We start from the raw sequence: 25832 nt of genomic DNA, 5'->3' as shown, positions 1-25832 counted from the left end.
CTCATATAATATCCTTGATTCCTTTGAGTTAAATCTGTTCACTCAATACAATCTTATTTTATCTTATTGTCACCATTATGTTTTCTTAATGATTAATATGATCACTGTCAACAAATGACTGTGATAAATTGCTCATTCGAGTACAAGCAACCCGTGACCACATTCCATATTTATCAATCCACACAATGTCAATGAGAGGATATCATTAACTCTTTAATTGAGCTATGAATTTTATTATTGCTAGTAAGGTTATGTCATACACAAGTCATGTACACAACATACCGGTTGTGGACTCGATAATATTTAAAGCATAAGCCTCCATTTATATCAAAGCACATAAGTTGCATACACATGATCAGTGACTAACTCAAGATTTAGGTAAATCACACCATGAACGTCATAAGTGAACTAATTGACAAACAGATTCAGAATTAATTAATCTTGGGTCCAGTCTAATGTATCATTCTACCAATGAATACATTTATGTCTCTACTCGTGGAATCAATTACTCCAATAGCCAAGACTAGCCATCTCCCCAATTGGAATTGTATACGACATAATAATCCTTCTCAGTATTTGAATCAAATGCTCACTTTGATTCTTTTACAAGATTACGGACTTATTTAGATTATCTACTGAAGTAAGTTGATTTTCTTGCAATGTAAACGTTCTTATAATGCCACTTGTCTTTAGTTTGAACTTAAACAATTAATGAGCTAATATTTGCTTGTCACAATTTTGCTATGCATGCAAAATATAAAAGACATAAATACAAGACATAATATGAAATGTGAAATTAACTTTATTTATTTATTCATCATTCAAATAAATAGAAAATAGTTACATGTTTACTTCAATATGGGCACATTTCTCAGCAGAAGGATCGACTGAATCAATGTTCTCAACAACACTTAGAGCATAAGCCAATAGGTTTCCTTCATAATATTTCTTTGGTGGTCGAATTTCTCACATTTTCCTGTCATAAGCCAACTTATAATTAGTTAACTGAGGTGGTGAAGGTACCTAAAGATTAGATGAAGTCCCAAACTAATTCAAAACAACTTCAATTTTACAAGAATCGAGATTTCGTCGCGTCGTCACGACGTCGCTTTCTTTTTCTTTGGGACTATGATCTTGTTCTTCATGACGTTGTGACGAAGCTCTTCGTGTCATCACGACATCGCCCCCTATTTTGGATTTTGACTCCACCTTGCTCGAGACACTATGATTTGTCATGTCTTTAAAAGTAAATGTCTCATTTTCTAATCGACACATGGCAAATTCATCAAATCTAACATCTCTACTAACAATTATTTTATCGGATTTCAAACACTACAACTTAAAACCTTTTGTACCGGTAGAATATCCCAGAAAGATGTGTTTAACAACTCTTGGGTCGAGCTTTCCCTAACTAATTTTAGCATAAGCAGAAGAACCAAAAATTCTAAGATTCGAATAATTGAGAGAATTACCTAACCATATCTCCTCTAGAACTTTATCATTCAATGCTCGATGAGGAGATCGATTCACCAAATAACTTGACTGCTTATGAAATGTGAAATTAACTTTATTTATTTATTCATCATTCAAATAAATAGAAAATAGTTACATGTTTACTTCAATATGGGCACATTTCTCAGCAGAAGGATCGACTGAATCAATGTTCTCAACAACACTTAGAGCATAAGCCAATAGGTTTCCTTCATAATATTTCTTTGGTGGTCGAATTTCTCACATTTTCCTATCATAAGCCAACTTATAATTAGTTAACTGAGATGGTGAAGGTACCTAAAGATTAGATGAAGTCCCAAACTAATTCAAAATAACTTCAATTTTACAAGAATCGAGATTTCGTCGCGTCGTCACGACGTCGCTTTCTTTCTCTTTGGGTCGATGATCTTGTTCTTCATGACGTTGTGACGAAGCTCTTCGTGTCGTCACGACATCGCCCCCTATTTTGGATTTTGACTCCACCTTGCTCGAGACACTATGATTTGTCATGTCTTTAAAAGTAAATGTCTCATTTTCTAATCGACACATGGCAAATTCATCAAATCTAACATCTCTACTAACAATTATTTTATCGGATTTCAAACACTACAACTTAAAACCTTTTGTACCGGTAGAATATCCCAGAAAGATGTGTTTAACGACTCTTGGGTCGAGCTTTCCCTAACTAATTTTAGCATAAGCAGAAGAACCAAAAATTCTAAGATTCGAATAATTGAGAGGATTACCTAACCATATCTCCTCTAGAACTTTATCATTCAATGCTCGATGAGGAGATCGATTCACCAAATAACTTGACTGCTTTACAACTTCAGCCCAAAATTCCTTCCCTAAGACTGCATTAGAAAGCATGCATCAGACCTTTTCCTGCAAGGTTCTATTCATTCTTTTTGCAACTCCATTTTACTGCGGAGTTCCAACAATGGTTTGATGTCTTTCAATTCATTCTCGTTTGTAGAAATTGTTAAACTCTGACAAATAGAACTTAAGGCCATTATTCGTTTTCAATCGCTTCATAGATTTTCTAATTTGTTTTTATAATAGTGTCTTCCACTGTTTGAAGATAGTAAAAAATTTACTTTTTTGTTTCAAGAAATAAACCAAAAATTTTCTGAAGTGATCATCAATAAGAGTTAAGAAATATTTATTACCTCTTTTTGAGATTTCAGGAGACAGACCCTATAAATTGGAATGAATGTAATCAAGATTCCCTTTTGTTCTGTGCACTGCTAAACCAAAGCTAACTCGAGTTTGCTTCCCGAAAACGCAATGCTCAAAGAAACCTAACTTACCAACTTTAGTATCTTTGAGAAGACCTCTGTTGCATAAGATTGTCATACCTTTCTCACTCATATGACCCAATCGCATGTGACAAAATTTGGTTGAATTGGAATCACTAGCGAAAGAATCATGTTGCGGCATCATGATGTGGAGAATATCATTGTCGGGGCTTTGCGTCATCATGATGTCGGGGTCTTTCTTGCCTCGAAGTGGCGATGATTTCAACTATTATTTGGTAATTGCAGTCGCACCAATTACCGTTAAACCTTACAGAATGTATAGATTGCCCTTTTTCTATCCTCCCATCACAACGAGAGCCTCACCAAAAAAATTTTAAGTCATTTAACTCAATAATGATCCTACAACTGTTAAAATCCAAAATTCCCAATGAGATGAGATTTTTCTTTAATTTGGCACATAATTGACATTTGACAGTGCCCGAATTATTCCGTTGTGCATCCTGATTTGTATTGTTCTTGTGTCGATTATCTTACATGAAAAATTATTGTAATAACCCGTTTTTAGTGATATCGGGACAGTGGTTTTGAGACCATAATTTTAATGAGTAAAATATTATTTTTTTATTGTTTTAATGTCTATGGGATTAAATTAGGGTCATATTAAAATTTCATTAAGAAATTTTGATGTTTAAGTAGTTAATTAAGTGAAAATGACTAAATCATAAAAGGTGAAAAAATTGAGTTCTATTAGTTAAAAGGGTCAAATGGCTATGAAACTTTAAACTAAAGGACTTGAAGGGTAAATAAACCATTTAATGAATTAGTGGATGTGTTTTATTGAAATTTTGTTAGTTTTTAAAGGATAAAATGGTAAATGAAATTAAACAAAACAAAAATTTCTTCATCTTCTTTATTCATCTTTTTGATCAAAATATTAAAGAAGAAACATCCATTTTTGAGCTTTAAGGTTCGGTTAAGAGAAAGGCTTGCATGTAAGTAATTTTAGTCCCATTTTTAATGATTTTTATGTTTTTGTGATCGTATTAGCTTAATTTAGCTAGCCCGGGGGTCAATTTGTAAAAATTTTAAAGGTTGAGGGTTATACCATAAATTTTCTTGAATGTTTTTTTATATTAATTTATAGATTATGAATCTTTATTGAGAAATAAACAAGTTATGTTAAGTGATTTTTGATGAAATTGCATTTAGGGATCTATTTGTAAAAATAGTAAAATTTCATGTTAAATTTATAAAATGATGGTTTGAATGGGTTAGTATAGGTCCCTATGAAATTTAGCTAGCTTGAATGGGAGATTAAAATGATTAGATTTCAATTTATGAGCTTAAGGACTAAATTGTAAAAAGTTAAAATGGTAGGGTAAATTGGTAATTTTTGCATAAATATGAAATGTGGAATAAATTGAATACTAGAAGTACTTAATTGAATGAAAATATTTATTTAGATCAATATAAATTACGTACGGACCGAGACCGAGGAAAAGCAAATGCTTCAGATTAGCTCGACTTAACTTTGACAACCCTAGTCATCGATGTAAGTTTGTATGAAAATTTATCGTGTTTATGTTATTTAAAATGAATGTTTATTATGTTATTTATAATTTAAATGGATTGATACATAAACATATCAATGCTATGATGAATTGACGGATATCGAGTCCTAGTTGAACCTTAGGAATTCGTAAGATACAAATGACATGTCATTAGGGATTTTATGTTTTGAGTGCTGGTCTCGAATGTCCTACCAATGGCTAAGGTTCTACATTTTTTGTGGATTCTCCACAGATCGTGTGAGCAGCATCGTATAACTTACATTTTGACCCACAGCTCGTGTGAGCAGGCTCATTTCACAGCTCGTGTGAGCAATGATGTAAAGGAAATGTTACGATTATGTAAAGGCACACTTCGTGTGAGCTTTCCCATGTATCTGATGTAATTCTAGTTGGTTCAACAGGCAAGAAAAGGAAAAGGAAATGATAAGTATGTAAATGCAATGAATCATGACATTATGGAACATTGAAGATGTAAAATGTTATGTTTATACATGACAAATCATATATCCTATGGATTATTTCATATATATATGAACAAGTGTACTAACTTTTAAATTTGATAATGTTGTTTAGGCTTATGCCAAGCTTATGACTATGGTTGATTTTATGCTTATGCTTTATATTATGCAAATGAAATGGTAAGTGAAGTTTGGTTTATACAAGCTTACTAAGCATTCATTGCTTACGTTGTTGTGTTTCTTTTGTTTTATAGATTATCGGAAGCTCTATCAGTTTGGAAGTTCATTGGAAATCTATCACACTATCCAGAAGTCTTTTCAGTAGTCTTTAAACATTTTGGCCAAGGTTTATAATGACATGTATAGGATGAATTGTAATGGTATTTTGATGAATGTTTTGTTGGTGCTTTGGCATGTATAAGTTTTGGAAGTTATCTTGGTTGGTACCATTTGGTGCCTTGTCAAATTGTGTCATTTTGGTTACCTTATTATGCATGTTTGTATGGTTCTTTATGGTAATTTTGGAATGGTATGATAATGGTCACATTTATGGTATGTTTTGGTTAGTATTGAGATAAAACTTGATGCTTGGATTGTGGTATTTTTAACATGTTTAGTTAGGTGTCGTTTGTATGTGTTTGAGGTGCCTTTGAATAGCATACTGGTTAGTTGTATTAGGACCTTGAAATGGCATTTTGGTGTATGTTTTAGTAATTTTTAGGTCCCTTTTAAGAGTACTTAAATGGGTTGAAAGGTCATGCATGATATGATTTTGGAAATGACTTGATTTTAGGTAAATTTTGGATCCACAAGGCCTGAGACACGGGCATGTGACTCAGCTGTGTGAGACACGTGGCCTGGCGGCATGGCCATGTGTCATCTGATGATTTTCTTAGGGTGCAAATCAATGAGTTACATGGCCTAATACACAGCCTGGCCCAAGGGCATGTGGGGCAACTCAGAGAGTTACACGGCCTGGCACACGGACGTGTGACATGGCTGTGTGACCCTACTTAGTGAGTTACACGGGTGAGGACACGGGTTAGGACACGGCCGTGTGTCCCTAGTTCAATAGTTACACGGTCTGAGACGCGAGCATGTCTCCCGACCGTGTGAGGCACACGGTCGTGTGACCCTTGTTATCAAATTTTGCTACTTTTTCCCAAAATTTCTAAATTGGTTCAAATTGGTCTCAAATTATTTATAAGTTATTTTTAGGGCCTCGAGGGCTCTATTTAGGGACAGTATGTATGTATATGAATGGTTTATGATATGATTAAATTTTTGAATGATATTAAGTTTAAATGTTTTCGATTGTACTGTAATGTTTTATAACCCTAATTCGACGATGGATACGGATTAAGGTGTTACAATTATTCCCCATCAACAGAAATCCACCTTCAACTAAATTTTATGTGGAGAACCAGTCCTTGTTGGGACATATGTGATAGGGGCACCCTGAATCTAGGATCAATTCAGAAGTAAGCTTGTAGCTTTTACTCGTCGACACCAATAAGAAATTAGCACATCTATTTTCAGTTACATTAGCATAAGCAACTTTGGCTTTCTACTTATTGTTCTCGTCATTTTTGGCATCCTTCTTAATTTTATTTTGAAGTTTCTAGCATTCTACCTTAATGTGGCGCACCTTTTTGCAATAGCCACAATATTTGTCACGGTTCCTGGATTTAGATATCGCTTTAGACATGTTTTGATCTGGCTTTCTGGATTGTTATCTGCCTCTTGCAACTAGAACTAAGGTTTGCCCATCTAACTTTCTGTTTGGGCTTAACTCGTTGTTGAGTTTATCTTACTTAGTAGATTCCCCTTCACGTCCTCAAATAGGAGATGATCTCTCCCATAAATCAGAGTTTTCTTGAAAGTTTTATAAAAAGAGGGAAAAGAGCATAACAACAACATAGTTTGATCCTCGTCATTAATATTTGCTTCAATATTCTTTAAGTCATTAAGAAGGGTAAAAAACTCACTAATATGAGCTCTAATAGACTCACTTTTAACCATTCTGAATGTGTAGAAATGGTTTAATATTAACCTGTTAGCCAAAGGATTTTGCCATGTGCAAGGCTTTCAGTTTCTTCCATAACGTATATGTTGTTTTCTCCTTCAAAACCTCCTATAACACATTATTTGTTAGGCATAATTGAATTTTAGATAGAGCTTTTTTTTATCTAACCTATCCCATTTTGACTGTTCTTATAACATCCCAAAATTTAGCTCAATAAAAATGTAGAAATATATCAAAAATTAGGATTTGGCCCAATAGTTAGTTATTAAATGTGGAAACATGAAAGTTAGTTGGAGGTCCTAAGTTCAAGTCTCATCTCTTGCAAAATATATTATTTTTGAAAAAATTCCCTTATTTTTTAATGTGTTGCCGTCCAAGCCTAGTAAACCTAGGTATGCATACAATTTTTACTCAAAATAATCAGCCTCTAACTCTCTTTTTTCTTACCTTAGTCGTCCCTAACCTCATCTCCCTCTCTTGATCTTTATTTTTTTTCCTTCTTTTCTCCTTCTCCTACTATTGTTGCCATCGCACCTATTACCACCATTCATTCTTAATTTTTCTTTATTTTGTCTTCAAAATTGAACGTCATCTTCATCCCTATCTTGCTGCCATTTTTCTTCAATTAGAACAAGCCCCAAAACCAAAATCTTGAATCTCCAAGATCAACTCCAACCTTGCCAAGAAAGTGCCATTACCGTCCATCTCCATTAGCTTGTGTAAGACCTTTTTTTTCTTTTAATTTCTTGGGTAATCTTGCGCATATGTGTAGAAAAGAGGGTTGTTTTATTTCTTGAATCTTGCCCATTTAATTTTATCCTTAATTTGAGTGCTTGAACCCTTCTAATCAGCCTTTAACCCCATATCAATTAAGGAAAAACGTTCTTGATCGATTGGCCATTCAAAACTCATAAATTGGGAAGTGTAAGTGCAATTAAGCGTAAACTAGTTTGTTGTTTGGGCATAATTGTTGGGTAAAAGTTATGGATTGATTAGATGAAGGACTTTAATAATTATTAGCTACTGATTTTCCAGTATATTATTGAATTAGGTGCTGACCTGAATGTCTCAAATCAACCGTAAAGCCAAAGAATGATCGCACATACAATTCACATCAAAACAGTGTAAGAAATCTAACTAGTTTGGATTCGTAAAATAGTTATAATTTTGATGATTGGTTTGAACCGATAAGTGGGTATTTGGGGGCTGTTTTAAAGGTAAATTGATTGAATTTATACTAAATTTTGGTTTAGGTTAGTATAAGAATTTATTAAGAAAAATCGAAAGATTCGCTAGTGTGCTGCGAAGAAGCAAGAAATAAGGTATGGGTCTAAACTTGTAAATTTGTTTGATAATGATAAATGTCATGTTATATTTGATAAATTAGCGTGCTGATTGGATTGGATTGGCTTAGTAGCCAAAATATTAGTTTTGTGAGTGGCAAACCAGATAAGTTTTGAGCTTTAAAAAATTGATGTGTTGGCAAAATTGCTAATTTGACAGTATAAATGTGTGATTGAGATTGTTATGCATAATTGTATTATGATAATGTTCGATTGAATGGTATGAATTATTGAGATATTAGGTTTATGCATGATTTAAATGCATGGAATATTTGCTATGATGTATATTCACGAGGTTGTTATTTATGTACAATGAAATTCATAAAGTATGTGAAATTGAATGATATTGATAGATACCATATTAATGGTAATTTGGAAGTTGGAACACTGTTTCCTTTTACTGAAAGTATGTGATTGTTGAAGACATATTGAACATGTCAAATAAATATGAAAAGTATTGAAATATGAATATGTATGAGTTTGTGTGACATATTACATATGCATTAGGTTGGGATATTTTATGGTTGACGGAGAAGTTCCGTGGAGTACCAGCGACATATTAAGTTTGCATGTATTCGTAGTCAGTACACCACATTTGGAGTATCGAGGGGATTGGCGATTCTATCGCATATTATATGTTATTGGCGATTGTATCGCACTATTTGATATTCAGTAGATTTTCTACATTATTGATTATTGGTGGTTTTACCACATCGAGCTATGCTCGCATTTGTTGGAGTGGTAGAAGAGTTCTGAGGAACTCGTGGTGTGTAGCGGATGGTATAGATAGGATCTCACATGTGCATTTGTCACAATCATGTGCATTTAAATTGTTATTGATAATGTTTGAATATGCTATAGGTATCTCTATAAATTGCTTGAATGAGTATTTAATGCATGTTTGTCTAGTCTCACACTGAGTTTGTTAAGCTCACCCCATTACCTTAACTTCTCAAGTAATGAATGAACTTAGGATCAGAATTGGCATGCAGACGTATGACGGACTTCAGACTCAATTTCTTCATATTATTTTACTTTAATTTTATTTTTGGTTTATTTTCTCATTATCTTTATTAATCAATTTTGGGATTGTAAGTTATTTAAAAATATGGTTTGGGACTGTTTGTGTTTTGGGGATTACCATGCATGCATGACACTCATACTTGGATTAGTTTTACGGATATTGCATATTGAAATTGGGCTATGCATGATACATGGCTAAGTTAATAATTTGACTAGCTAGTAATGATATTTTTCCGCTGCTAAGAAGGTATTCAAAATTATTTTTCTAAACCAATGTCGACAATTAGGTTTTATAAAAATTCACCGAATTCACTAATTTGACTAAAGCATAGTTGGACTAAGTAAATGAACGTTTTCCAAAGTTAACAGTAGAAACCACGATTTTATAAAAAAGAGTACTTGAAGGTTTTAAATTGTCGTTAGAGTAGGTTCGATACTAAGGTGTCTAATGTGACCTTCATGATTCGGTCGTAACATCTAGGCTGAGTTTGGGAGGTTACAGTTCCAAGTCATCAGGTTTCCTCGCTACAAGGATCCTCTCAAGATCACTCTGAATCAAAATTGCTGACATGCGAACTTGCCATAGACTAAAATTTGCAATGCCGTCAAACTTGTCGATATCAAACCTTGATGTTGCCATCTCTGAACAGGATGAATATGGAAACTGAACTAGTTCTGATACTATTTTGTAGGGAATTAACCTGTGTATGCAACAAAAAATTAAATATAATAAAATCGAAAAGATCGAACACATAAATTTTACATAGAAAAAATTCTTCAAATGAGGATAAAAAACCAGGCAAAAGGAGATTTCACTATAATAAATGAGAGTACAAAAGATGGAAAGTATTAAAGAAAAACCCAGATTCCCTAAAACAAAACCTTTCAAAACAAAGAACAGAATTCTCTCAATCTGAATATTTTTGTTGTGTGTGAATCTAGAGTAACTAAGGCTTATTTATAAGCCGAAATTCGTAGCATATATGACTACAACAACCCTAGGAAATCAGAGTTTAAGTGGAAAACTAAAAACAGAGTTTAACTGGGAGAAGAAAATCGAAAAACTTAAGTTGCACATTGTCACGTCATGACGTGGCATCGTATTGTCAGGTCGAGGGCTTTCTTCTCATCATGACATCAATTGCTTGTTGGGACGAATAACACTTTCTTGTTGCAAGGTCATACACTGTTTAGTCCAAAATGCGAGGTAAAATTTCAGATACTATATATTTAAAAAGTTATGAAAAGATAATAAAAAGATGGAGTCATTGTCTTAATACTATTTGTTATCATTTAAAATGAAATGTATATATATTTTTTCAACTGAGTTGATATCCAATTAACCTAATTCATGGAAAAGATTTGTAATAAGGATAGATAGGTGCAGCTTCCATCTCATTTTCTTTCAATTATACATTTTTCTATTTTTAGTTATTTTATTTTTGTATTAATGGTTGGTTAATCTAACTCTGGACTTATTAACAAATGAGAAAGTAATTTTATGAATTTATCTCACAATCTATACTATATATATTAGGGCTTTAAGTAAATTGGTATCATGGTCTCAAATCAGTGTGAAATTATTTAAAAGTTATTTTTTTTTACAATGCAATTAATATTATTTTGACATAATGATAAATTTAGCTTTTAATGTTTGTCACTTTGACCCTAATTTTATTTTTGGATCATTTTAGCTCTAAACCTTATAATTTTAATAGATTATTTTTTTTGCAAAAAAAAAACTTATTTAATTGTTAAAATTTCACCTACACTGATGTGGTAGCTTACGTAATAATCTATGTATACTTCATTGCTTTTGCTCACATGGATATATATTTTTATGAAGTATTTCTGAATTTTTATGAAGTATATGTTAATTGTTACACGAGTTATTACGTTAGTACCATCAAGATTTTAATAGTGAAGGCAACTTTTCCATCTAAAAAAAGTAGCTTGACTAAAATTTGAAGATTAGGGTTCAAAGGATCCAAAAATAAAATTCGGGCGGATGTGACAAAAGACGTAAATTTTATAAGGTAAATTTATCATCATACCTATAAATTTTAAGGCATTTAATTTTTTTTCTATATTTTATCTAGAAAATACGTACACATAACAAGAACTAGAAATCCTATCACATATGTATGTGTGTAGAAATTACAGATTTAGAACACAAATGTGTATTTAAAAATAACATATAAAGAAACATATGATTTGAAACTAATTAATCATAATAAAAAATGAAATAAGTACAATATTAAAATAAAAAAATTAGATTAAATTATTTAAAATGATATTTAAACACACAAATATATCAGATAAATAATACTAAATGCACTACAGTTATTTATCATGGTTTTATCATCAATCGTGAGTTAGTGTCGAGTTGACTTGTGACACCAATTCGGTCAAGGGTTTTATAATAGCATAGATTAAAAAAATATAAAAATAATAAAATAAAATTTTGGTTGAGTGATAAATTTAAGGTTTTACTAATTCAATTGATATGAATTAAAATCCCAATGTATATATAATTTTACTGGTTTTTATTAAAATAAAAAAGCTAAATTATTCTCAAATAATATAACTTATTTTAATTATAAAAATATCTTTCCGTAATTTGCTAACCAAGTATAAAATTTAAACAAAAAATATTTCGATATATAATTTTATATAAAAATTTCATATATAAATATTTTCATTCATATAGTATGTGAAATCATTTATGTTATTTACCAATTACAGCCACCTACTCGCTTTTCCTTTTTTATGTCATATGCTAAGTTAGATTAAACGTCCCAAGTATCTACTTTATATATATATGAGTTGGTGGATTTAATTTATGAAATAAATTTTCTAACAAAACCATGGCGATTTTCTATTTTTTTTCTAACTAAAATTAAAAGAAAAATAAAACTGGGCGGGGTGGTTTTAATATGCAAGTTGTAAGCCTCCCCCCCCCCCCTTCCCTGACTCGTCAAGTTTATAAATTACGCATGACAGAGTTAACCCCAACCAATCGTTTCCTTAGCCCAACAGAAAATGCTATTGATAGTATTTTAAGGATTAGAGTTTAGGGAATCTCAATCAATTTTGTTACGTAAACTTCATCAACTCTTTTTTATACAAATATATAGAATTTGTTGGCAATTTTTTTTCAATCTTTTAAACACGTTGAATTTTATATTCTTCTACACTATCAAATAATTTAAAATTCAACTTCTTTTTATATTCTTCCTTATCTAAAATTGGATAATAAAAAGATTAATAAGATTCATGATGGTGCATGTTACCCCATGAAATCAGCCTTGAAATAGGCTCCCTTTTCAAGAAAACCATTCCTATCTTCCAAGTCAAACCAACACCACCACATTACATTGCCCCATACATAACATACCCCATTATTCTTTTCATATAATTTCTATTTTGCTTTTAAGATAATTATAAACTTCGTTTTTCGCCAAATGTCATAAGTTTGTAAGGATTTATTAGGCGGCGCTCCATAGATCAACGGGTTAAAGCTGATCGCACAAGGCAATTAAATGCCACGTGCCAAGACCCAAATTCTCTGTTCTGCACCGCCAAATGAACCTGATAGGAGCCGACAGGAGAAAGAGGGGTTAGTGGGTGATGCACGTGACAAGCATGATGGATGTTAACCAATAAAGAAGAGCCACGTGTTTGGGGACGCGTGATTATTAGGCGCAACAATGCGCTACCGTGTTTGGATAACATTTCGGTTCTACCGGCTCGGAGAAAAAATCGATTTAAATTTAATACCTATATTATTAACAAAAACCCTTGTTGAATCCACGAATTAATTAAATAATTTTTAATTAAAATAAATTATATTAATTAAAAATAAAAAACAAAAAAATATAAAAAAAGATTTAACTAATTAAATTAATAAAACATTAAATTTATCACTTAATGAAAATTTTATTGATATATTAATAGTGCAATTAATTTTTGGCGTTGGTTAAGAGAGAAAGTAAATTGAAATTTTGAGCAGCTTTCAAGTGAATCAAAAAGGTGGGCGGCCGTCGTTTTCACTTTAACCCAACAACCAAAAAATAAGAAAGCAAAAAAAAAAGCAGCGGTAAGTTTGAAGTTTTTTAATTAATTATAATTTTCGGCAGAGGAGAGGATAGGGACAGGCATAAATTTGGAAAAATAAGGTAGCGTTTGAGATTTGACCCGACTGGAGGGCTAGTCTGTCTCTCTGTTTCTTTGTGATAGTCAAACATCAGCAACGACACTGCCAATTCATTTCTTCATTTACCAGTTGACTCTTCTCTATGTTTGAATGTTAATTTGGCATCCTTTGGACGAGTTAATGTATGAAGGAATATTTCAATATGTAAAAAGAAACAGACTATTTGGTTAGTTGACGTCCAAAATGCGTATTTTAAAATTATAAAATGAATTTGGTGAATTAGTGGCGGTATGAGGTGAGTGGATCAGCTAAGAAGAAACGCTCTCAGCGGGACATTAGAAACGACCCAAGTCCAACTTGAAACTGTTCTCTCCCACTTTTACCACAACCCATTCCAACAAGGCCAAACTTCGGTCTGAATTTTTGGATAAGGTTCATTTTTTTTTTTTTTCCCGCAAAGAAAAGAAATCATTTTCAAAAACCTCGACGTTTCCACACGCCATTTTCCTATTACCCCAAACGCCCGCCCTATTTATACACACCATATCCGTCTAGTGAATCTAAAATACCAAAACTGAAGGAAAATAAAATTACAATCCATTTTCTTTTTTCTCATTCGTTTCCAGAAAATGGTTGATTTAGATTGGAAAGCGAAGATGGTCTCTTCCGATATCCCAAACAAATCCCCAAAACTTTCTAATAAGCTTCAGGTTTCGATTCCTACGCCGTTTCGCTTCTCCAATATTTCATCTCCACTTTCGACTTCAGCTTCGGCTTCCTCCGCTTACGATTATTATCTCCGGCTACCGGAGTTGAGGAAGTTCTGGGAGACAAAGGAGTTTCCAGCTTGGCAAAACGAGCGCGTTTTGAAGCCAGCTTTGCATGCTCTCGAGATCACATTCAGGTTTATTTCGATTGTTTTGTCTGATCCTAGATCGTATTCGAACCGTCGCGAATGGAAGCGTCGACTCGAGTCACTCACCACGAGTCAGATCGAACTCATCGCCATGCTTTGCGAGGACGAAAACGAGGACAAAACGGCCGCTGGCACGGCGCCAATCTTCGATCTAACTTCTTCGAACGGAGTACTAGCTCGCGAGAGCAGCTCCGCCGAGGTCTGGAAGCTTCATGGAGAAACAACGGTGGTCAGCCGAACCAGCAAAGACAGCTTGTTGCCTCGACTCGCCACGTGGCAGAAATCTGAAGATGCCGCGCAGAAAATCCTTTACACCATTGAGTGCGAGATGAGGCGTTGTCCGTACACTCTAGGTTTAGGAGAGCCGAACTTGTCCGGCAAACCGAGCCTCGACTACGACTCCGTTTGCAAGCCAAACGACCTCCACGCGCTGAAAAGGAGCCCGTACGACCACTGCATCGAGAACCACGAGAACGCAACGCTTTTCACGACGCATCAGATCCTGGAATCGTGGATCCAAACGGCGAAACAAGTACTGAAACGCATCGCTTCGAGGATTGACGCTGAAATCTTCGAAACCGCCGCGAGCGATTGTTATTTGATGGAAAGGATCTGGAAGCTTCTAGCGGAAATTGAAGATCTCCACCTCTTAATGGATCCCGACGATTTCCTTCACCTCAAAAGTCAGCTACTGATAAAACCGGTCAATGAAACGGAAGCGTTTTGTTTCAGGTCGAAAGGCTTGGTTGAAATTACGAAAATGTCCAAGGAGTTGAAACACAAGGTTCCGTTTATATTGGGTGTGGAGGTGGATCCTAAAGGCGGACCCAGGATCCAAGAAGCTGCGATGAGATTGTACTCAGAGAAGCAGGAGGGCAATAAGGTCTTCCTCGTACAAGCTTTGCAAGCCATCGAAGGAGCTTTAAAACGGTTCTTTTACGGTTATAAGCAGGTGTTGGTGGTGGTTATGGGGAGTTTAGAAGCGAAAGGGAACCGAGTCGTGGCCGGCTCCGGCTCGGTCGATTCGTTGAGCCAGGTATTCTTAGAGCCTACTTATTTCCCTAGTTTGGATGCGGCTAAGACTTATTTGGGCGAGTTTTGGAATCATGAACTCGGTGGATCTGGGTTGACTCGATGGAAGAAGTGATGACTCATTTTGATTAGAAACTAAAGATAAATACACAGATTGGAAAATCTTTCTAGTCGATTATTGTTTTTATATTTATTCTTTTTTGTATACTTATTCTTGTAAAATACAAATTCATTATTTATAAAACTCTATCCAATTACTATATATTTGTTAATCTTTCTTATAGAATAATATCTATTTAAATTTTATGAAATTTAATTGCAAAGGAAACTAAAAATAGAGATGATATAAAATTTTGATTATACAATTTGAAATACTTTTAGGTTTATAAGGTGTTAAATCTAACTATTGCAATACTATTTCTATATATTAAGTTAATAGCCTCCCCCCTTCCCCCCTCCAGTCAATTTTCTTTTTAAAGATTAGTTACGAATATTTTAAAATAAATTTCTCAAACGCTTACAAAACTTCAATCTTAAATTTCTTTTTTCCTTGAATTGCACTTGTATCAAATATGTATTTTCTAAGAGTAGACTTTTTTAGTCTTTATTTAAGTAAATTTGATGTGCAAAGAAATCATTACTTGATTGATTTTGAAGGTGATGTAAGAAATGGTTTGTTGATCTCAATTTTGTTAGTCAACTATAAGCGATTTATAAAAGGAGAAATCAGTTATAAGGCGCCAGACTTTGACCTTTAGAACACCCTTCAATACTTAAAGTCGCTAATATTATAAGAAAAATTAATGTAAGACAAAGTTTTGGAGTCAAAAGGTATACGTGCCTTCATTTCTGACATGTGACAGGAATTTATAAACCTTATGTTCCCTATCGAAGATTGCTCGGGGAGGTGCCTTATCCCAACTATTTGCTCACTAACTTTCCTTCGTAAATTCAAGGTTGTTAAATCCCTTATTCATTTCATGCTAGTAGCTTAAACTTGTAGAACTTTTTTGTAACATCCTACGCTGACCTGGTCGTCAAAATTGGGTATGGAACACCACGAGTCAACCGTTGAAATCACTAAACTTTTCTTTTTAAGACCAACTTTCGGAATTGGTGGGGTACCCATTTACTAGAGCGGTGTTCCTTAAATTTGAATTTATATAATTGAAAACGAAATTAAAATGGTACCACGCCATTTGACGACAACTTAGAAACATATCCAATGGTTCGCACGGAACTTCCTTTCGAGTTACCGCTTAAGCTAAAGTTTAAAATTCAACTCAATTTAATATGATAATGCCATAAACCATAATTAATAATACGCCAAAAAGGCCACCGATAAACATTCACAAGTACAAAATATCATTTTCAAAATGCAGTTCAATGACTTTTAAATAGCGGCATCTAACAATTGTCTTAATACCCCCAACAATTACATGTCACTAAAAGAAAATCAAAAAGGCTCACAAATGGGTCGCTAGTCTAATTGTCCCCTTACTATCACCACATTCATCTAACAACCTGAAAGTAAGAAGAAGAAACTAGGTAAGTTTGAAAGAACTTAGTGAGTTCCCAAAAAATGGATCCCTTAAAAACACCATCAGACTTAAAGAGGTTAAACTCGAACTAACGTAATAGCATGCCATTTTTGGTGGATACAGAACTCTTTCTAATCTGATGTATTTGCTGGTGGATACTACCGTGATCAAACTTATCCTACTGGTAGACACTAATTGTTTTTTAACTGTGGCAAACATAGACACAATTGCTCCATGTATATGCCACTTATGCAGACTACCCCTTTTTAACTGTCAAGCTTATTGTTTACATTTCATGCAATGTGCATTGCTTATTTTACACACATACACCTATTTTCCTACATACTCCCTTCTTTGAGCTAGCTTTTAATCCTAGTTTCGAGGAACCATTTTCCTATATCTTCATACCGCTCATCAGAGTTATTTACTATTCATCACCTCCGTACCCCCTAACATTCTTCCTTGTTTTTGAACACACACTTGTGTTCCCCTGTAAGGTCGGGTTTTCACTAGTCATGGTTTGCACCAGAGTGTCATAACGGACGCAAAACATATTATCCTATGTTTATTTTACTCATCATACATAACATCCCTCTGATACCTCCTTGCACCAGTCTGGATACAAAGCTTGTGCACCAAGGAAGGAGTATTTACATCATGTATATACCAAGTTTTTGAGTTTGTTTAACCGTTTATACCTTTGCATGCACTGACTTTTTAAATGCATTTCCTTAGACACGAGCATCAGAGCCAAAGGACAAAACCACTTACCTGGTGTACAATGATAAAGGTTAAACGAAATAACGCAGATATTAGACTCAAGGTTCAAAGGAACTCACCAGATTTCTTTATTTAGAGCTTTATTTACTCTACACGTTCCTTCCCTTTGGTACTGAGACCTTCTCTCATTTCTTTGGCTAAAAGAAAATAAAACGACTTATTTAATCATAAAAAAGAACCAAAACTTTATGAAATAACAAGAATCTATAGACATGCAAACAATTCCTAAATATTGTTAGAAAAAACTCAGTTTAAAAACGGTTTTCTTGCACAGCGAAAAATTAAAATTTTAAAAATCGACACAGTTTGTGATATTTATAGCAATATACCTTAACCGAATTCGTACTTGTGTTTTTGGATATGCAGACACTTGATGTTTTCTGGCTTTCAACCAAACAATCTTCTTTGCTATTCTCGTACTACGAATTGCTTCAAGTGTGAGTTCAAACCAATTGAATAAAAAACATAGAACTAGAACAAGTTTTCCTTTTATGGTGAAAACAAAAATTCTCTCTTCTTTAACAGAAACCGGTAAAATTGTTATTTTGAAAAATATGTCTATAAGTTGAGAATAAATTCTCTCTATTTTTTAGCAGAATAACAATCTCTCAAAAATTTTGTAAATAGCTCTACTGGTGCCATCTATTTATAGGAAGAGAAGGTAAAAATCTTGTTGAGTTATGGTGGTTTATTTTAAATAGATTTATGAAGTTGTAAACATAGGTTGAGTGACTTGGAGGTGATCTATTTTTATAGTACCAATGAAAGGGTTCTCATAGGATATAATTTCTCTAAATGAATGAATTACAAAGGTTAACTCTCTTATTTATTATTTATCTCTTAATTGATTATATTAATTGGTGATAAGATAATCTTTATTTCTTTGCTCATTCAAATAAATAAATTTATATTAACCATATGAAGAGTACATATGATGATACCTTACTATAAACTCATACAACTCATGATCGACCATAAATGAAATAATTCATCCACATATTTAATTAGAAATAAATAATAATGGTATTGAAATTCATTTGATTCAAATTTTCTCCTTTTGCATTATTGTTAGGAAAAAAAGTTAATTACAAAAGTAGGGTTAAGAATTCAACATATCTCCTTAAATTATATATTAACAAATGAAAATTAAAAAGAATTACATGTAGGATAATTAAAATGGATTAAAAAATTTTCTTTTGGTATTAAAAATCGACAATTATTAATGCTTACAATTTTATGTTACAAGATATATATTATAAAGTAAGATTTTTCTGTAGTGAAAGAAAACGTAACCTTTATATATATATACAAACAAGACTTTGTCGAGTTTTTAATTTAGAAAATAAGTAAAAGGGTTATTTGTAACATAAATCCCTCCGAGTTTCTTATTTCTTATATGATATTTTACCTCATTTATTTACTAATTTTGTCCTTATTATTGTTTTAAAATGTCACATGGCACAATATGATTGATTAATAGTTTTTTTTAACAGAGAGTAATGACTGGACCAAAATTGTTAACGAAATCAAAGTTTAGATACTACTTCTAACAAAAAAAAAATTAGGTACCTTAGTGGGAAAAAACACTATAGTTTAGGGGCCAATTTTTATTTAAGCCTTTAAAATTTTATAAATCACATAAACTAGAACTTGAACATGAGATCATTGTATCTTGTAAGGATACCATATATGATAATTGCTTTCTAATTCAATCAATCAGAATATATAATTGGTAGATCTTTTTAGGTGATAAATTTGGATAAGTTCTTTTGTAAATTATTTAAATAATGAAAAATAATAGTATTTCAATTAAATAATTATCTAAAAATATTTTAATTATTCCAAATATATTTTACTATCTTAAGACAAATTATTTGCCTCTAGACCTATATTTTAATTCACAAATAAAAGTTTTTAAAAGTGTAGTGGATATATCTCTGTCTTTTGACACGCTACTTCTCTCTGTCTTTTAACATGTTTTGTTCTGCTCCTGGTAGCATGTTTAATTTTATTTTGCCTACAGTTTTGTTTTCTTGATTTTTCTACAATCTACGTGTTTCTCTGAAGTTTTTCACAAATGGAAGACTATATGGCAAGTCTTTCTCTAGAGGAGGTGGAAGAGGATTTTATTCAGTTAGGGGCTGAATCGGTGGATAATGGAATTTCTTATGCGAATTGTTTTGTTGGAATGTTCCTCACCTCCATTGTGGTTCATTTTCAAGCGATGATATCTATTTTGGCCAATGTTTAGCACCCTATTGGTGGAGTTTCTATATCAGATCTTGAGAATTGTCGATTTTTATTTCGATTTTATTTTGAAGTTGATGCGGATCGAGTGGAGAGGAATGACCCGTGGAATTTTAATTCTCATTTGTTGGTTCTTCATCATTTAGTACAAGGGGAGAATCCGTTAACTGTGCAACTAACAGAAGTGAATTTTTGGATTTTGGTTAATGATATTCCTCATGGTTTCACGTCTAAGGGTGTTGCGAAGTAATGGGGAATTTTGTTGGGACTTTTCTTGAATATGATACTTCGACAGTCCAATTAGCGTACAAAGGAATAATGAGGTTGAGAGTACGGCTTGATGTTGGTAGCCCTTTGAAAAGAAAGAAGAAACTTTTGCTCCCAAATTGTACGTTTGTCTACATCTGTTTTGAATATAAGGAACTTACTTTCTTTTGTTTTCTTTGCAAAAAATTAGGGCATAGTGAGAGTTTTTTCCCTATAAGGGCAATTAATCCGAATCAGGAATGTGATTTTAAGTGGTATATCTCACTCGGTGCTCAGTCGAGAAGAATTGTGGCATGGAAGAGTAGGTTCTTGGTGGAGAATCGTGGCAAAAAAGGCTCTAGTTATGGCAATTCTAATATTAATAATGGCGGGAGTAATCTGGAGGATCAGCAAGATGGATTTGTAAGTCAATGAGTATCTAAAGGATCTTCTTCTAATCTCTCTCCCTTCAAAAGGAAAGTCGGATACTTCCATATTAACTGGACCTATAGTTAGGAGCGGACTAGGCCATAGTGTTAACATAGTTAATGGTAGTTTTGGTGATGAAATGGTAATTCGTGAAGAAGAAAATAGCCCAATGTGCAATTTGGATGGGCTAAATCGGCCTAGGACCCTTTCATTTGCTTCGGGAGTTTCTGTTAATAAGGATTCAATTAAAGTTTCGGCTATTCTGATGCAGGTATCTAATCAAGTAAGATCAACAAGCTTTGATAATGAGGCCAACTGGAAGCAATGAAGCTTTTTAGCTGGAATGTTCGGGGTTTGTGGAGACCTCGAATAGTTCATCGTCTCCGGCATATGCTAAGAGACTTTAATCCCTCTGTGGTTTTTCTGATTGAAACAAAACTATAGGGAGAATGGAAAGGATCAGGGCTAAGTGTGGCTACATTAATGGAATTGATGTTGACTCGGATGTAAGAAGTGAGGTTTATCTATGGGTTGGAACAGTGATTGCAAGGTGTCACTTAGATCGTACTCTAGACAACATATTGATATTATGATTGAGGAAGATTTGGAGGGGTTGAGTTGGAGGTGTATTGGCTTCTCCGGAAGAAAATCAAACAGAGGCTTTTTGGAACCTTTTGTAGTCTCTCAATGATTGTCCACAAATCCATTGGGTAGTTATCGGGGATTTTAATGAAATAGCTTGCATGTTAGAGAAATGGGGTAGCTTAGTTAGACGCGAAAGTCAAATGAGGAAGTTTCGAGATATGTTATCTGATTGTGTTCTTTCTGATCTTGGGTACATGGGATAGTGGTTCACTTAGGGGAAGGGGCACACTACTTCTAATAATATCCATGAATGGCTCGATCGGGCTGTTGCTAATGATGAATGGTGGTCATTATTTCCAAATTACAAAGTGTCTCACCTACCACACTTCATTTCGGATCACTGTCCTTTACTTTTGATTTTGAAGGTGGGAAGTCTAAACACAAAAGTTAATCACTTTCGCTTTGAGGCGGCATGGCTTTCGTAGGATTCTTGTGAAACAGAGGTGAAGAAATTGTGAGAAGCTAGTTCGGGCACCCTTATTACGAGACTTCATAAGGTTGGGAAGGGGCTGGATAGGTGGTTTGTTTGAGTTAAACGCAAAAGATCCATGTCTAGAAAGGATCTTGAGAGGTAGCTCCAAATATTAAATGAGTTGACTTCTTCTGATGAATTTTTGGGGGACATTGTTGATACAAAATTAGCTTTAAGTTTAGAGGCCGATAAAGAGGAGTTTTATTAGGAACAAAGAGCTAGAGCAAACTGGTTGAAAAATGGTGATCGAAACAAAAACTTTTTCCATAAAGCAGCATCTGCAAGGAGAAGAAGGAATAATGTGGATAATTTAGTTCATTCTAATGGGAATGTTTATGATTGTATTGAAGGCTTTTTGTCATACACCACTAGTTATTGTAAGGCCCTTTTTTCGTCAACTGGAGTTGCAAATGCTGATGCTATTCTTAAGGGAGTTGATAATTATATTACGAAATCTATGAATGATGATCTTGTAAGGAAATTTTCTTATGAAGAAGTGTGCTTGGCTTTTAAAAATATGAGCCCACTTAAGGTGTCGGGAGAACATAATTTGGGTGCGGTGTTTCATCAAATATTTTGGAACATTGTGGGCAATGAGATTGCGAGCTATTGTATTGAAGTGTTTAATGGTGACCACAATATTTCTGAGTTAAATTAGACACGTATTGTTTTAATTCTTAAGGTTAGTAATCCTAGCTCAGTGACTCACTTTCGGCCTATTAGCCTCTATAATATTTTATACAAAATTGTTGCAAAAATGCTAGTTAATAGATTTCAATCAGTTTTACACTTTTGTATCGATGAAGCGCAAAGCGCATTTGTGCCTGGTAAACTCATTTCTAATAATATACTAGCTGCTTATGAAATTCTTCATTTGATGTCAAAGAGAAGAGGGGGAAATTGGGCTCATTTGCTTTGAAGCTTGACATGAGCAAAGCATATGATAGGGTGGAATGACCTTTTCTTGTGATCATGCTTCAAAGAATAGGTTTTTTTGAAGGTTGGGTTCAAAAGATAATTAGATGCGTTGAATCAGTTTCTTATTCAGTGGTTTTGAATGGGCAGATCAGCGAAAGGGTTTTTCCATCTCAAGGGCTTAGATAAGGCGATCTACTTAGCCCCTACTTATTTCTCATATGCAGCAAGGGGTTATCGACTTTGCTCCATTTGGCCTCTTTGAGGGGTGCACTTAAGGGAGTTCGTATGAATCAACATGCCCCACTCATCACTCATCTACTTTTTGCGAATAACAGTCTGATTTTCGAAAAGGCTACAACTGAGTGGCTATGGCTCTTAAAGATTTATTGAGAAACTATTCCGATTGTTTGAGACAACTAATAAGTTTTGATAAATTGGGATCATTTTTCAGTGCAAATGTGAGTTGGGGAAAAAGGAAGAATGTTTTTCAAATTTTAAGAGTTCATTTGAGCAACAATCTCGAGAGATACCTTGGGTTACTGTCGATTGTAAGCAGAAACAAAAAGTTAGCGTTCAAGGAGAAATTAAGTAAAAGGGTTACTAGTTGGAGTGCGATGATGCTTTCTATTGGGGGTAACGAAGTTCTAATCAAAGTAGTGCTGCAAGTAGTCCTATTATATGCGATGTCTTGTTTCCTTTTACCAAGTTCCTTTTGTAAAGACTTAGAAGCAGTGATTTGGTGGCAGAAAAAAGCCGGTAAGAATGAAATGCATTGGTGCTCATGGAAATCCCTATGTGCTTCAAAAATTGATGGGGGAATGGGCTTTTGAGATTTATCAAAGTTTAATATCGCACTTTTGGCTAAGCAAGGGTAGAGGTTAAAGGAAAATCCTACTTCTCTAACAACAAGACTTATTCGAGCTAAGTATTACCATGATTCAAATTTTCTAGTGGCATTGTTGGGCTCCAATCCATCTCTCATTTTGCGGAGCATTTGGAGTTCTAAAGCTCTGCTTGAATCAGGTCTTCAATGAAGGATTGGTTCGGGTCAATCTGTCTCAATTTGGAATGATTATTGGCTTCCAGGGCCTCATCAAGAGAGGATTGTTACTAATCTAGTTGGGGGGTTGACTTGGGTTAGTAACTTGAGACTGCCTGGCTCAAACAGTTGGAATCGTGCTCTTATAGCTGGAATTTTCTCTGATGATGAAGTGAAGAAAATTGGCCGTATTCCCATTCCACTCTGTTATCAACCTGATAAGTTAGTTTGGTCTGGGGAGAAATCTGGTATTTATTTGGTTCATAGGGGTTACAAATTACTGTTGGAGCATTCAAACTCTTCTAACATGGAGAGATATTTATATAAGCAGATTTGGGGTCTCAATTGCCCAGCGAAGATAAAAATTTTGGTTTAGAAGTTTGTGCGAAATTACATCCCAACATTCCAAAATTTACATTTTTGGCGAATCTGTTTGGGGAATTGTTGTCTCCGGTGTCGTGATGTTAGTGAATCAAACATTCATGTTGCTTGTGATTGTTTCTTTGCAAAAGAAGTATGGTCGGAGCTCAATTATCAGTGGCTAGTTTTAATTGCAGAGTCTAGTTTTATTGAGTGGTTATATTGGGTTTTCAAAAATATTGCTAGTGGTAAAAAAGAGGAAACTGTTATTACTATCTGGGCTCTTTGCTTTGCCCGAAACAAATTGTTTCATGATAAGAAAAAGCAGAGTGTGGATGTGGTTATTACCTTCATTAGAGGGTATGGCCGTGAATATTGGGACTTAACAGATAATCTGCAACATTTAGGACCGCGTGAGATGATCCACTGGAACCCTCCTCCATCGAACTGAGTAAAAATGAATGTTGACACTGGTTTCTTGGCTGCAAAACAGTTGGCCACATCAGGATTTGTTATAAAAAATGAAGAAGGGCTCATTGTGGGCTCTGGGTTTTGAGTTCATAACCTGGTCACTACAACTACAGTGGCAGAAGTAATAACAGCGCTCCATGGATTATAGTTTGCATACGATATGGGTTTTTCACAGATTATTTTGGAGAGTGACTCAAAACTCATAATTAAGAACCTAACATTTCCAAGCGGGGACTATTCAGAAACAAGATTGGTTACTTAGGATACAAATGTCTTGGCAGGGTCTTTCTCTGGTTGTTAATTCAATTTTACTACACGCAAATGTAATTCTGTTGCACATGCATTGGCGAAGAAGGGCTTGATGACGTTTGAGGACCGCTTCTGGGTTGAGGATGCATCGATGGAAGCTAAAGAGTTGGCAGATGCAGACCGTCGATTTCAACAACCATCATAATAACTTGGATTTTGTGCACTATTTTGTGGGTTGGGGCTATTTTTGAAATATTGAAGAGGTACCTCAATCCCCTTCCAGCTTGTTTTTTCGTTCACCAAAATCATTGGAAGGTCTGTTTACCATTTAGGGTTTGAGTTTTCTGCAAGGGTCTGGTTTTGAAGCTTCTAGATTTTTTGTTTTGCTCTATTTGCCTTTGTTGTTTCATGTTTTTTAAACCTTTATGTTTTTTTGGGTTTCTCCTGGATAGTGTTGGGATCTTTTAGTTTGTTTTTCAGGCCCTTTATTAATCTAAACGGTATGTTTTGCTCAAAAAAAGTGTAGTGGATATATAAACTATTAACATGCGCACCTGTTGTCTTGAAATATTTGAATATCCATTAGTTTTTAATGTACAAAAGACTGAATTAAGAACTTCTAATAATGCTAGGGACTAAAGTAGGTCAAAAATTCTTTAAGGATTGAAGTGAGAAATACAATATATTTTAGGGACTAAAATGTGCATTAAGCTCAATTTTAACTAAATTTTAAAATAATTCATTTGAATCCAAGTTAATTGCACTAGACATCCCCAACCTATGACTCTCATTCTAAATTGGTCCTCAAACTTCTAAACATTCTAATTACATCCTCAAACTATTGAGGTTAAATCAACCAGACCCGTCTATTATTGAAACTGATAATTTAACCATTAGATGACATGCAAAATCTTATGTGAAATAATTTAAAATAAAAATTTTAAGGTGTACTTAGTTGGGTGGAAAAGTGTAGGGATGAGAGGAGGGAGTGAAAAAAATGGAAAGAAAAATGAGAGGAAAGAAAATAGATGTGATAATCATTTTCCATCCAAATGTATAAAATTCAATCCTTCCAAATTGAAATTTTGAGAGAAGAAAAAAAATAAAAGAGATATGTATGTTAATTCAAAATAATGTAACTTTTAAATGTTTTATTTTCT

The 25832-nt window shown here is 33.9% G+C and overlaps 1 protein-coding gene and 1 long non-coding RNA gene across 4 annotated transcripts; one reads left to right on the top strand and one right to left on the bottom strand.

The window, feature by feature from the left end:
• The first annotated feature begins 13677 nt into the window (after window positions 1-13677).
• LOC107904145 (nematode resistance protein-like HSPRO2) lies at window positions 13678-15537 on the top strand. The gene has a single exon (XM_041092899.1). The coding sequence runs from the start codon at window positions 13957-13959 to the stop codon at window positions 15388-15390; it is 1434 nt and encodes a 477-aa protein (XP_040948833.1). The 5' UTR covers window positions 13678-13956; the 3' UTR covers window positions 15391-15537.
• A 1035-nt stretch (window positions 15538-16572) lies between these two features.
• Window positions 16573-25165, bottom strand: LOC107904144 (uncharacterized). 3 transcript variants are annotated; one of them, XR_005913465.1, is made up of 5 exons: window positions 24518-25153; window positions 24301-24434; window positions 17926-18025; window positions 17656-17733; window positions 16573-16799 (listed from the first exon to the last, which is right to left on the bottom strand). It is a non-coding gene; the product is annotated as an uncharacterized lncRNA (long non-coding RNA). The 3 variants fall into 3 exon arrangements; XR_005913464.1 differs by having other exon boundaries at window positions 17926-18015; window positions 24518-25149; XR_001686137.2 differs by having other exon boundaries at window positions 17926-24434; window positions 24518-25165.
• Between the last annotated feature and the right edge of the window lie 667 nt (window positions 25166-25832).

The sequence above is a fragment of the Gossypium hirsutum genome, chromosome D05 (assembly GCF_007990345.1).
Source record: "Gossypium hirsutum isolate 1008001.06 chromosome D05, Gossypium_hirsutum_v2.1, whole genome shotgun sequence".
NCBI lineage: Eukaryota > Viridiplantae > Streptophyta > Magnoliopsida > Malvales > Malvaceae > Gossypium > Gossypium hirsutum.
Note: the sequence above shows the minus strand (reverse complement) of the source record. Positions and strands in the feature narration are given on the sequence as shown.

Bases quoted from the DNA above. Each gene is read 5' to 3' on its own strand.
- LOC107904145 (XM_041092899.1), top strand. From the start codon at position 13,957: ATGGTTGATTTAGATTGGAAAGCGAAGATGGTCTCTTCCGATATCCCA.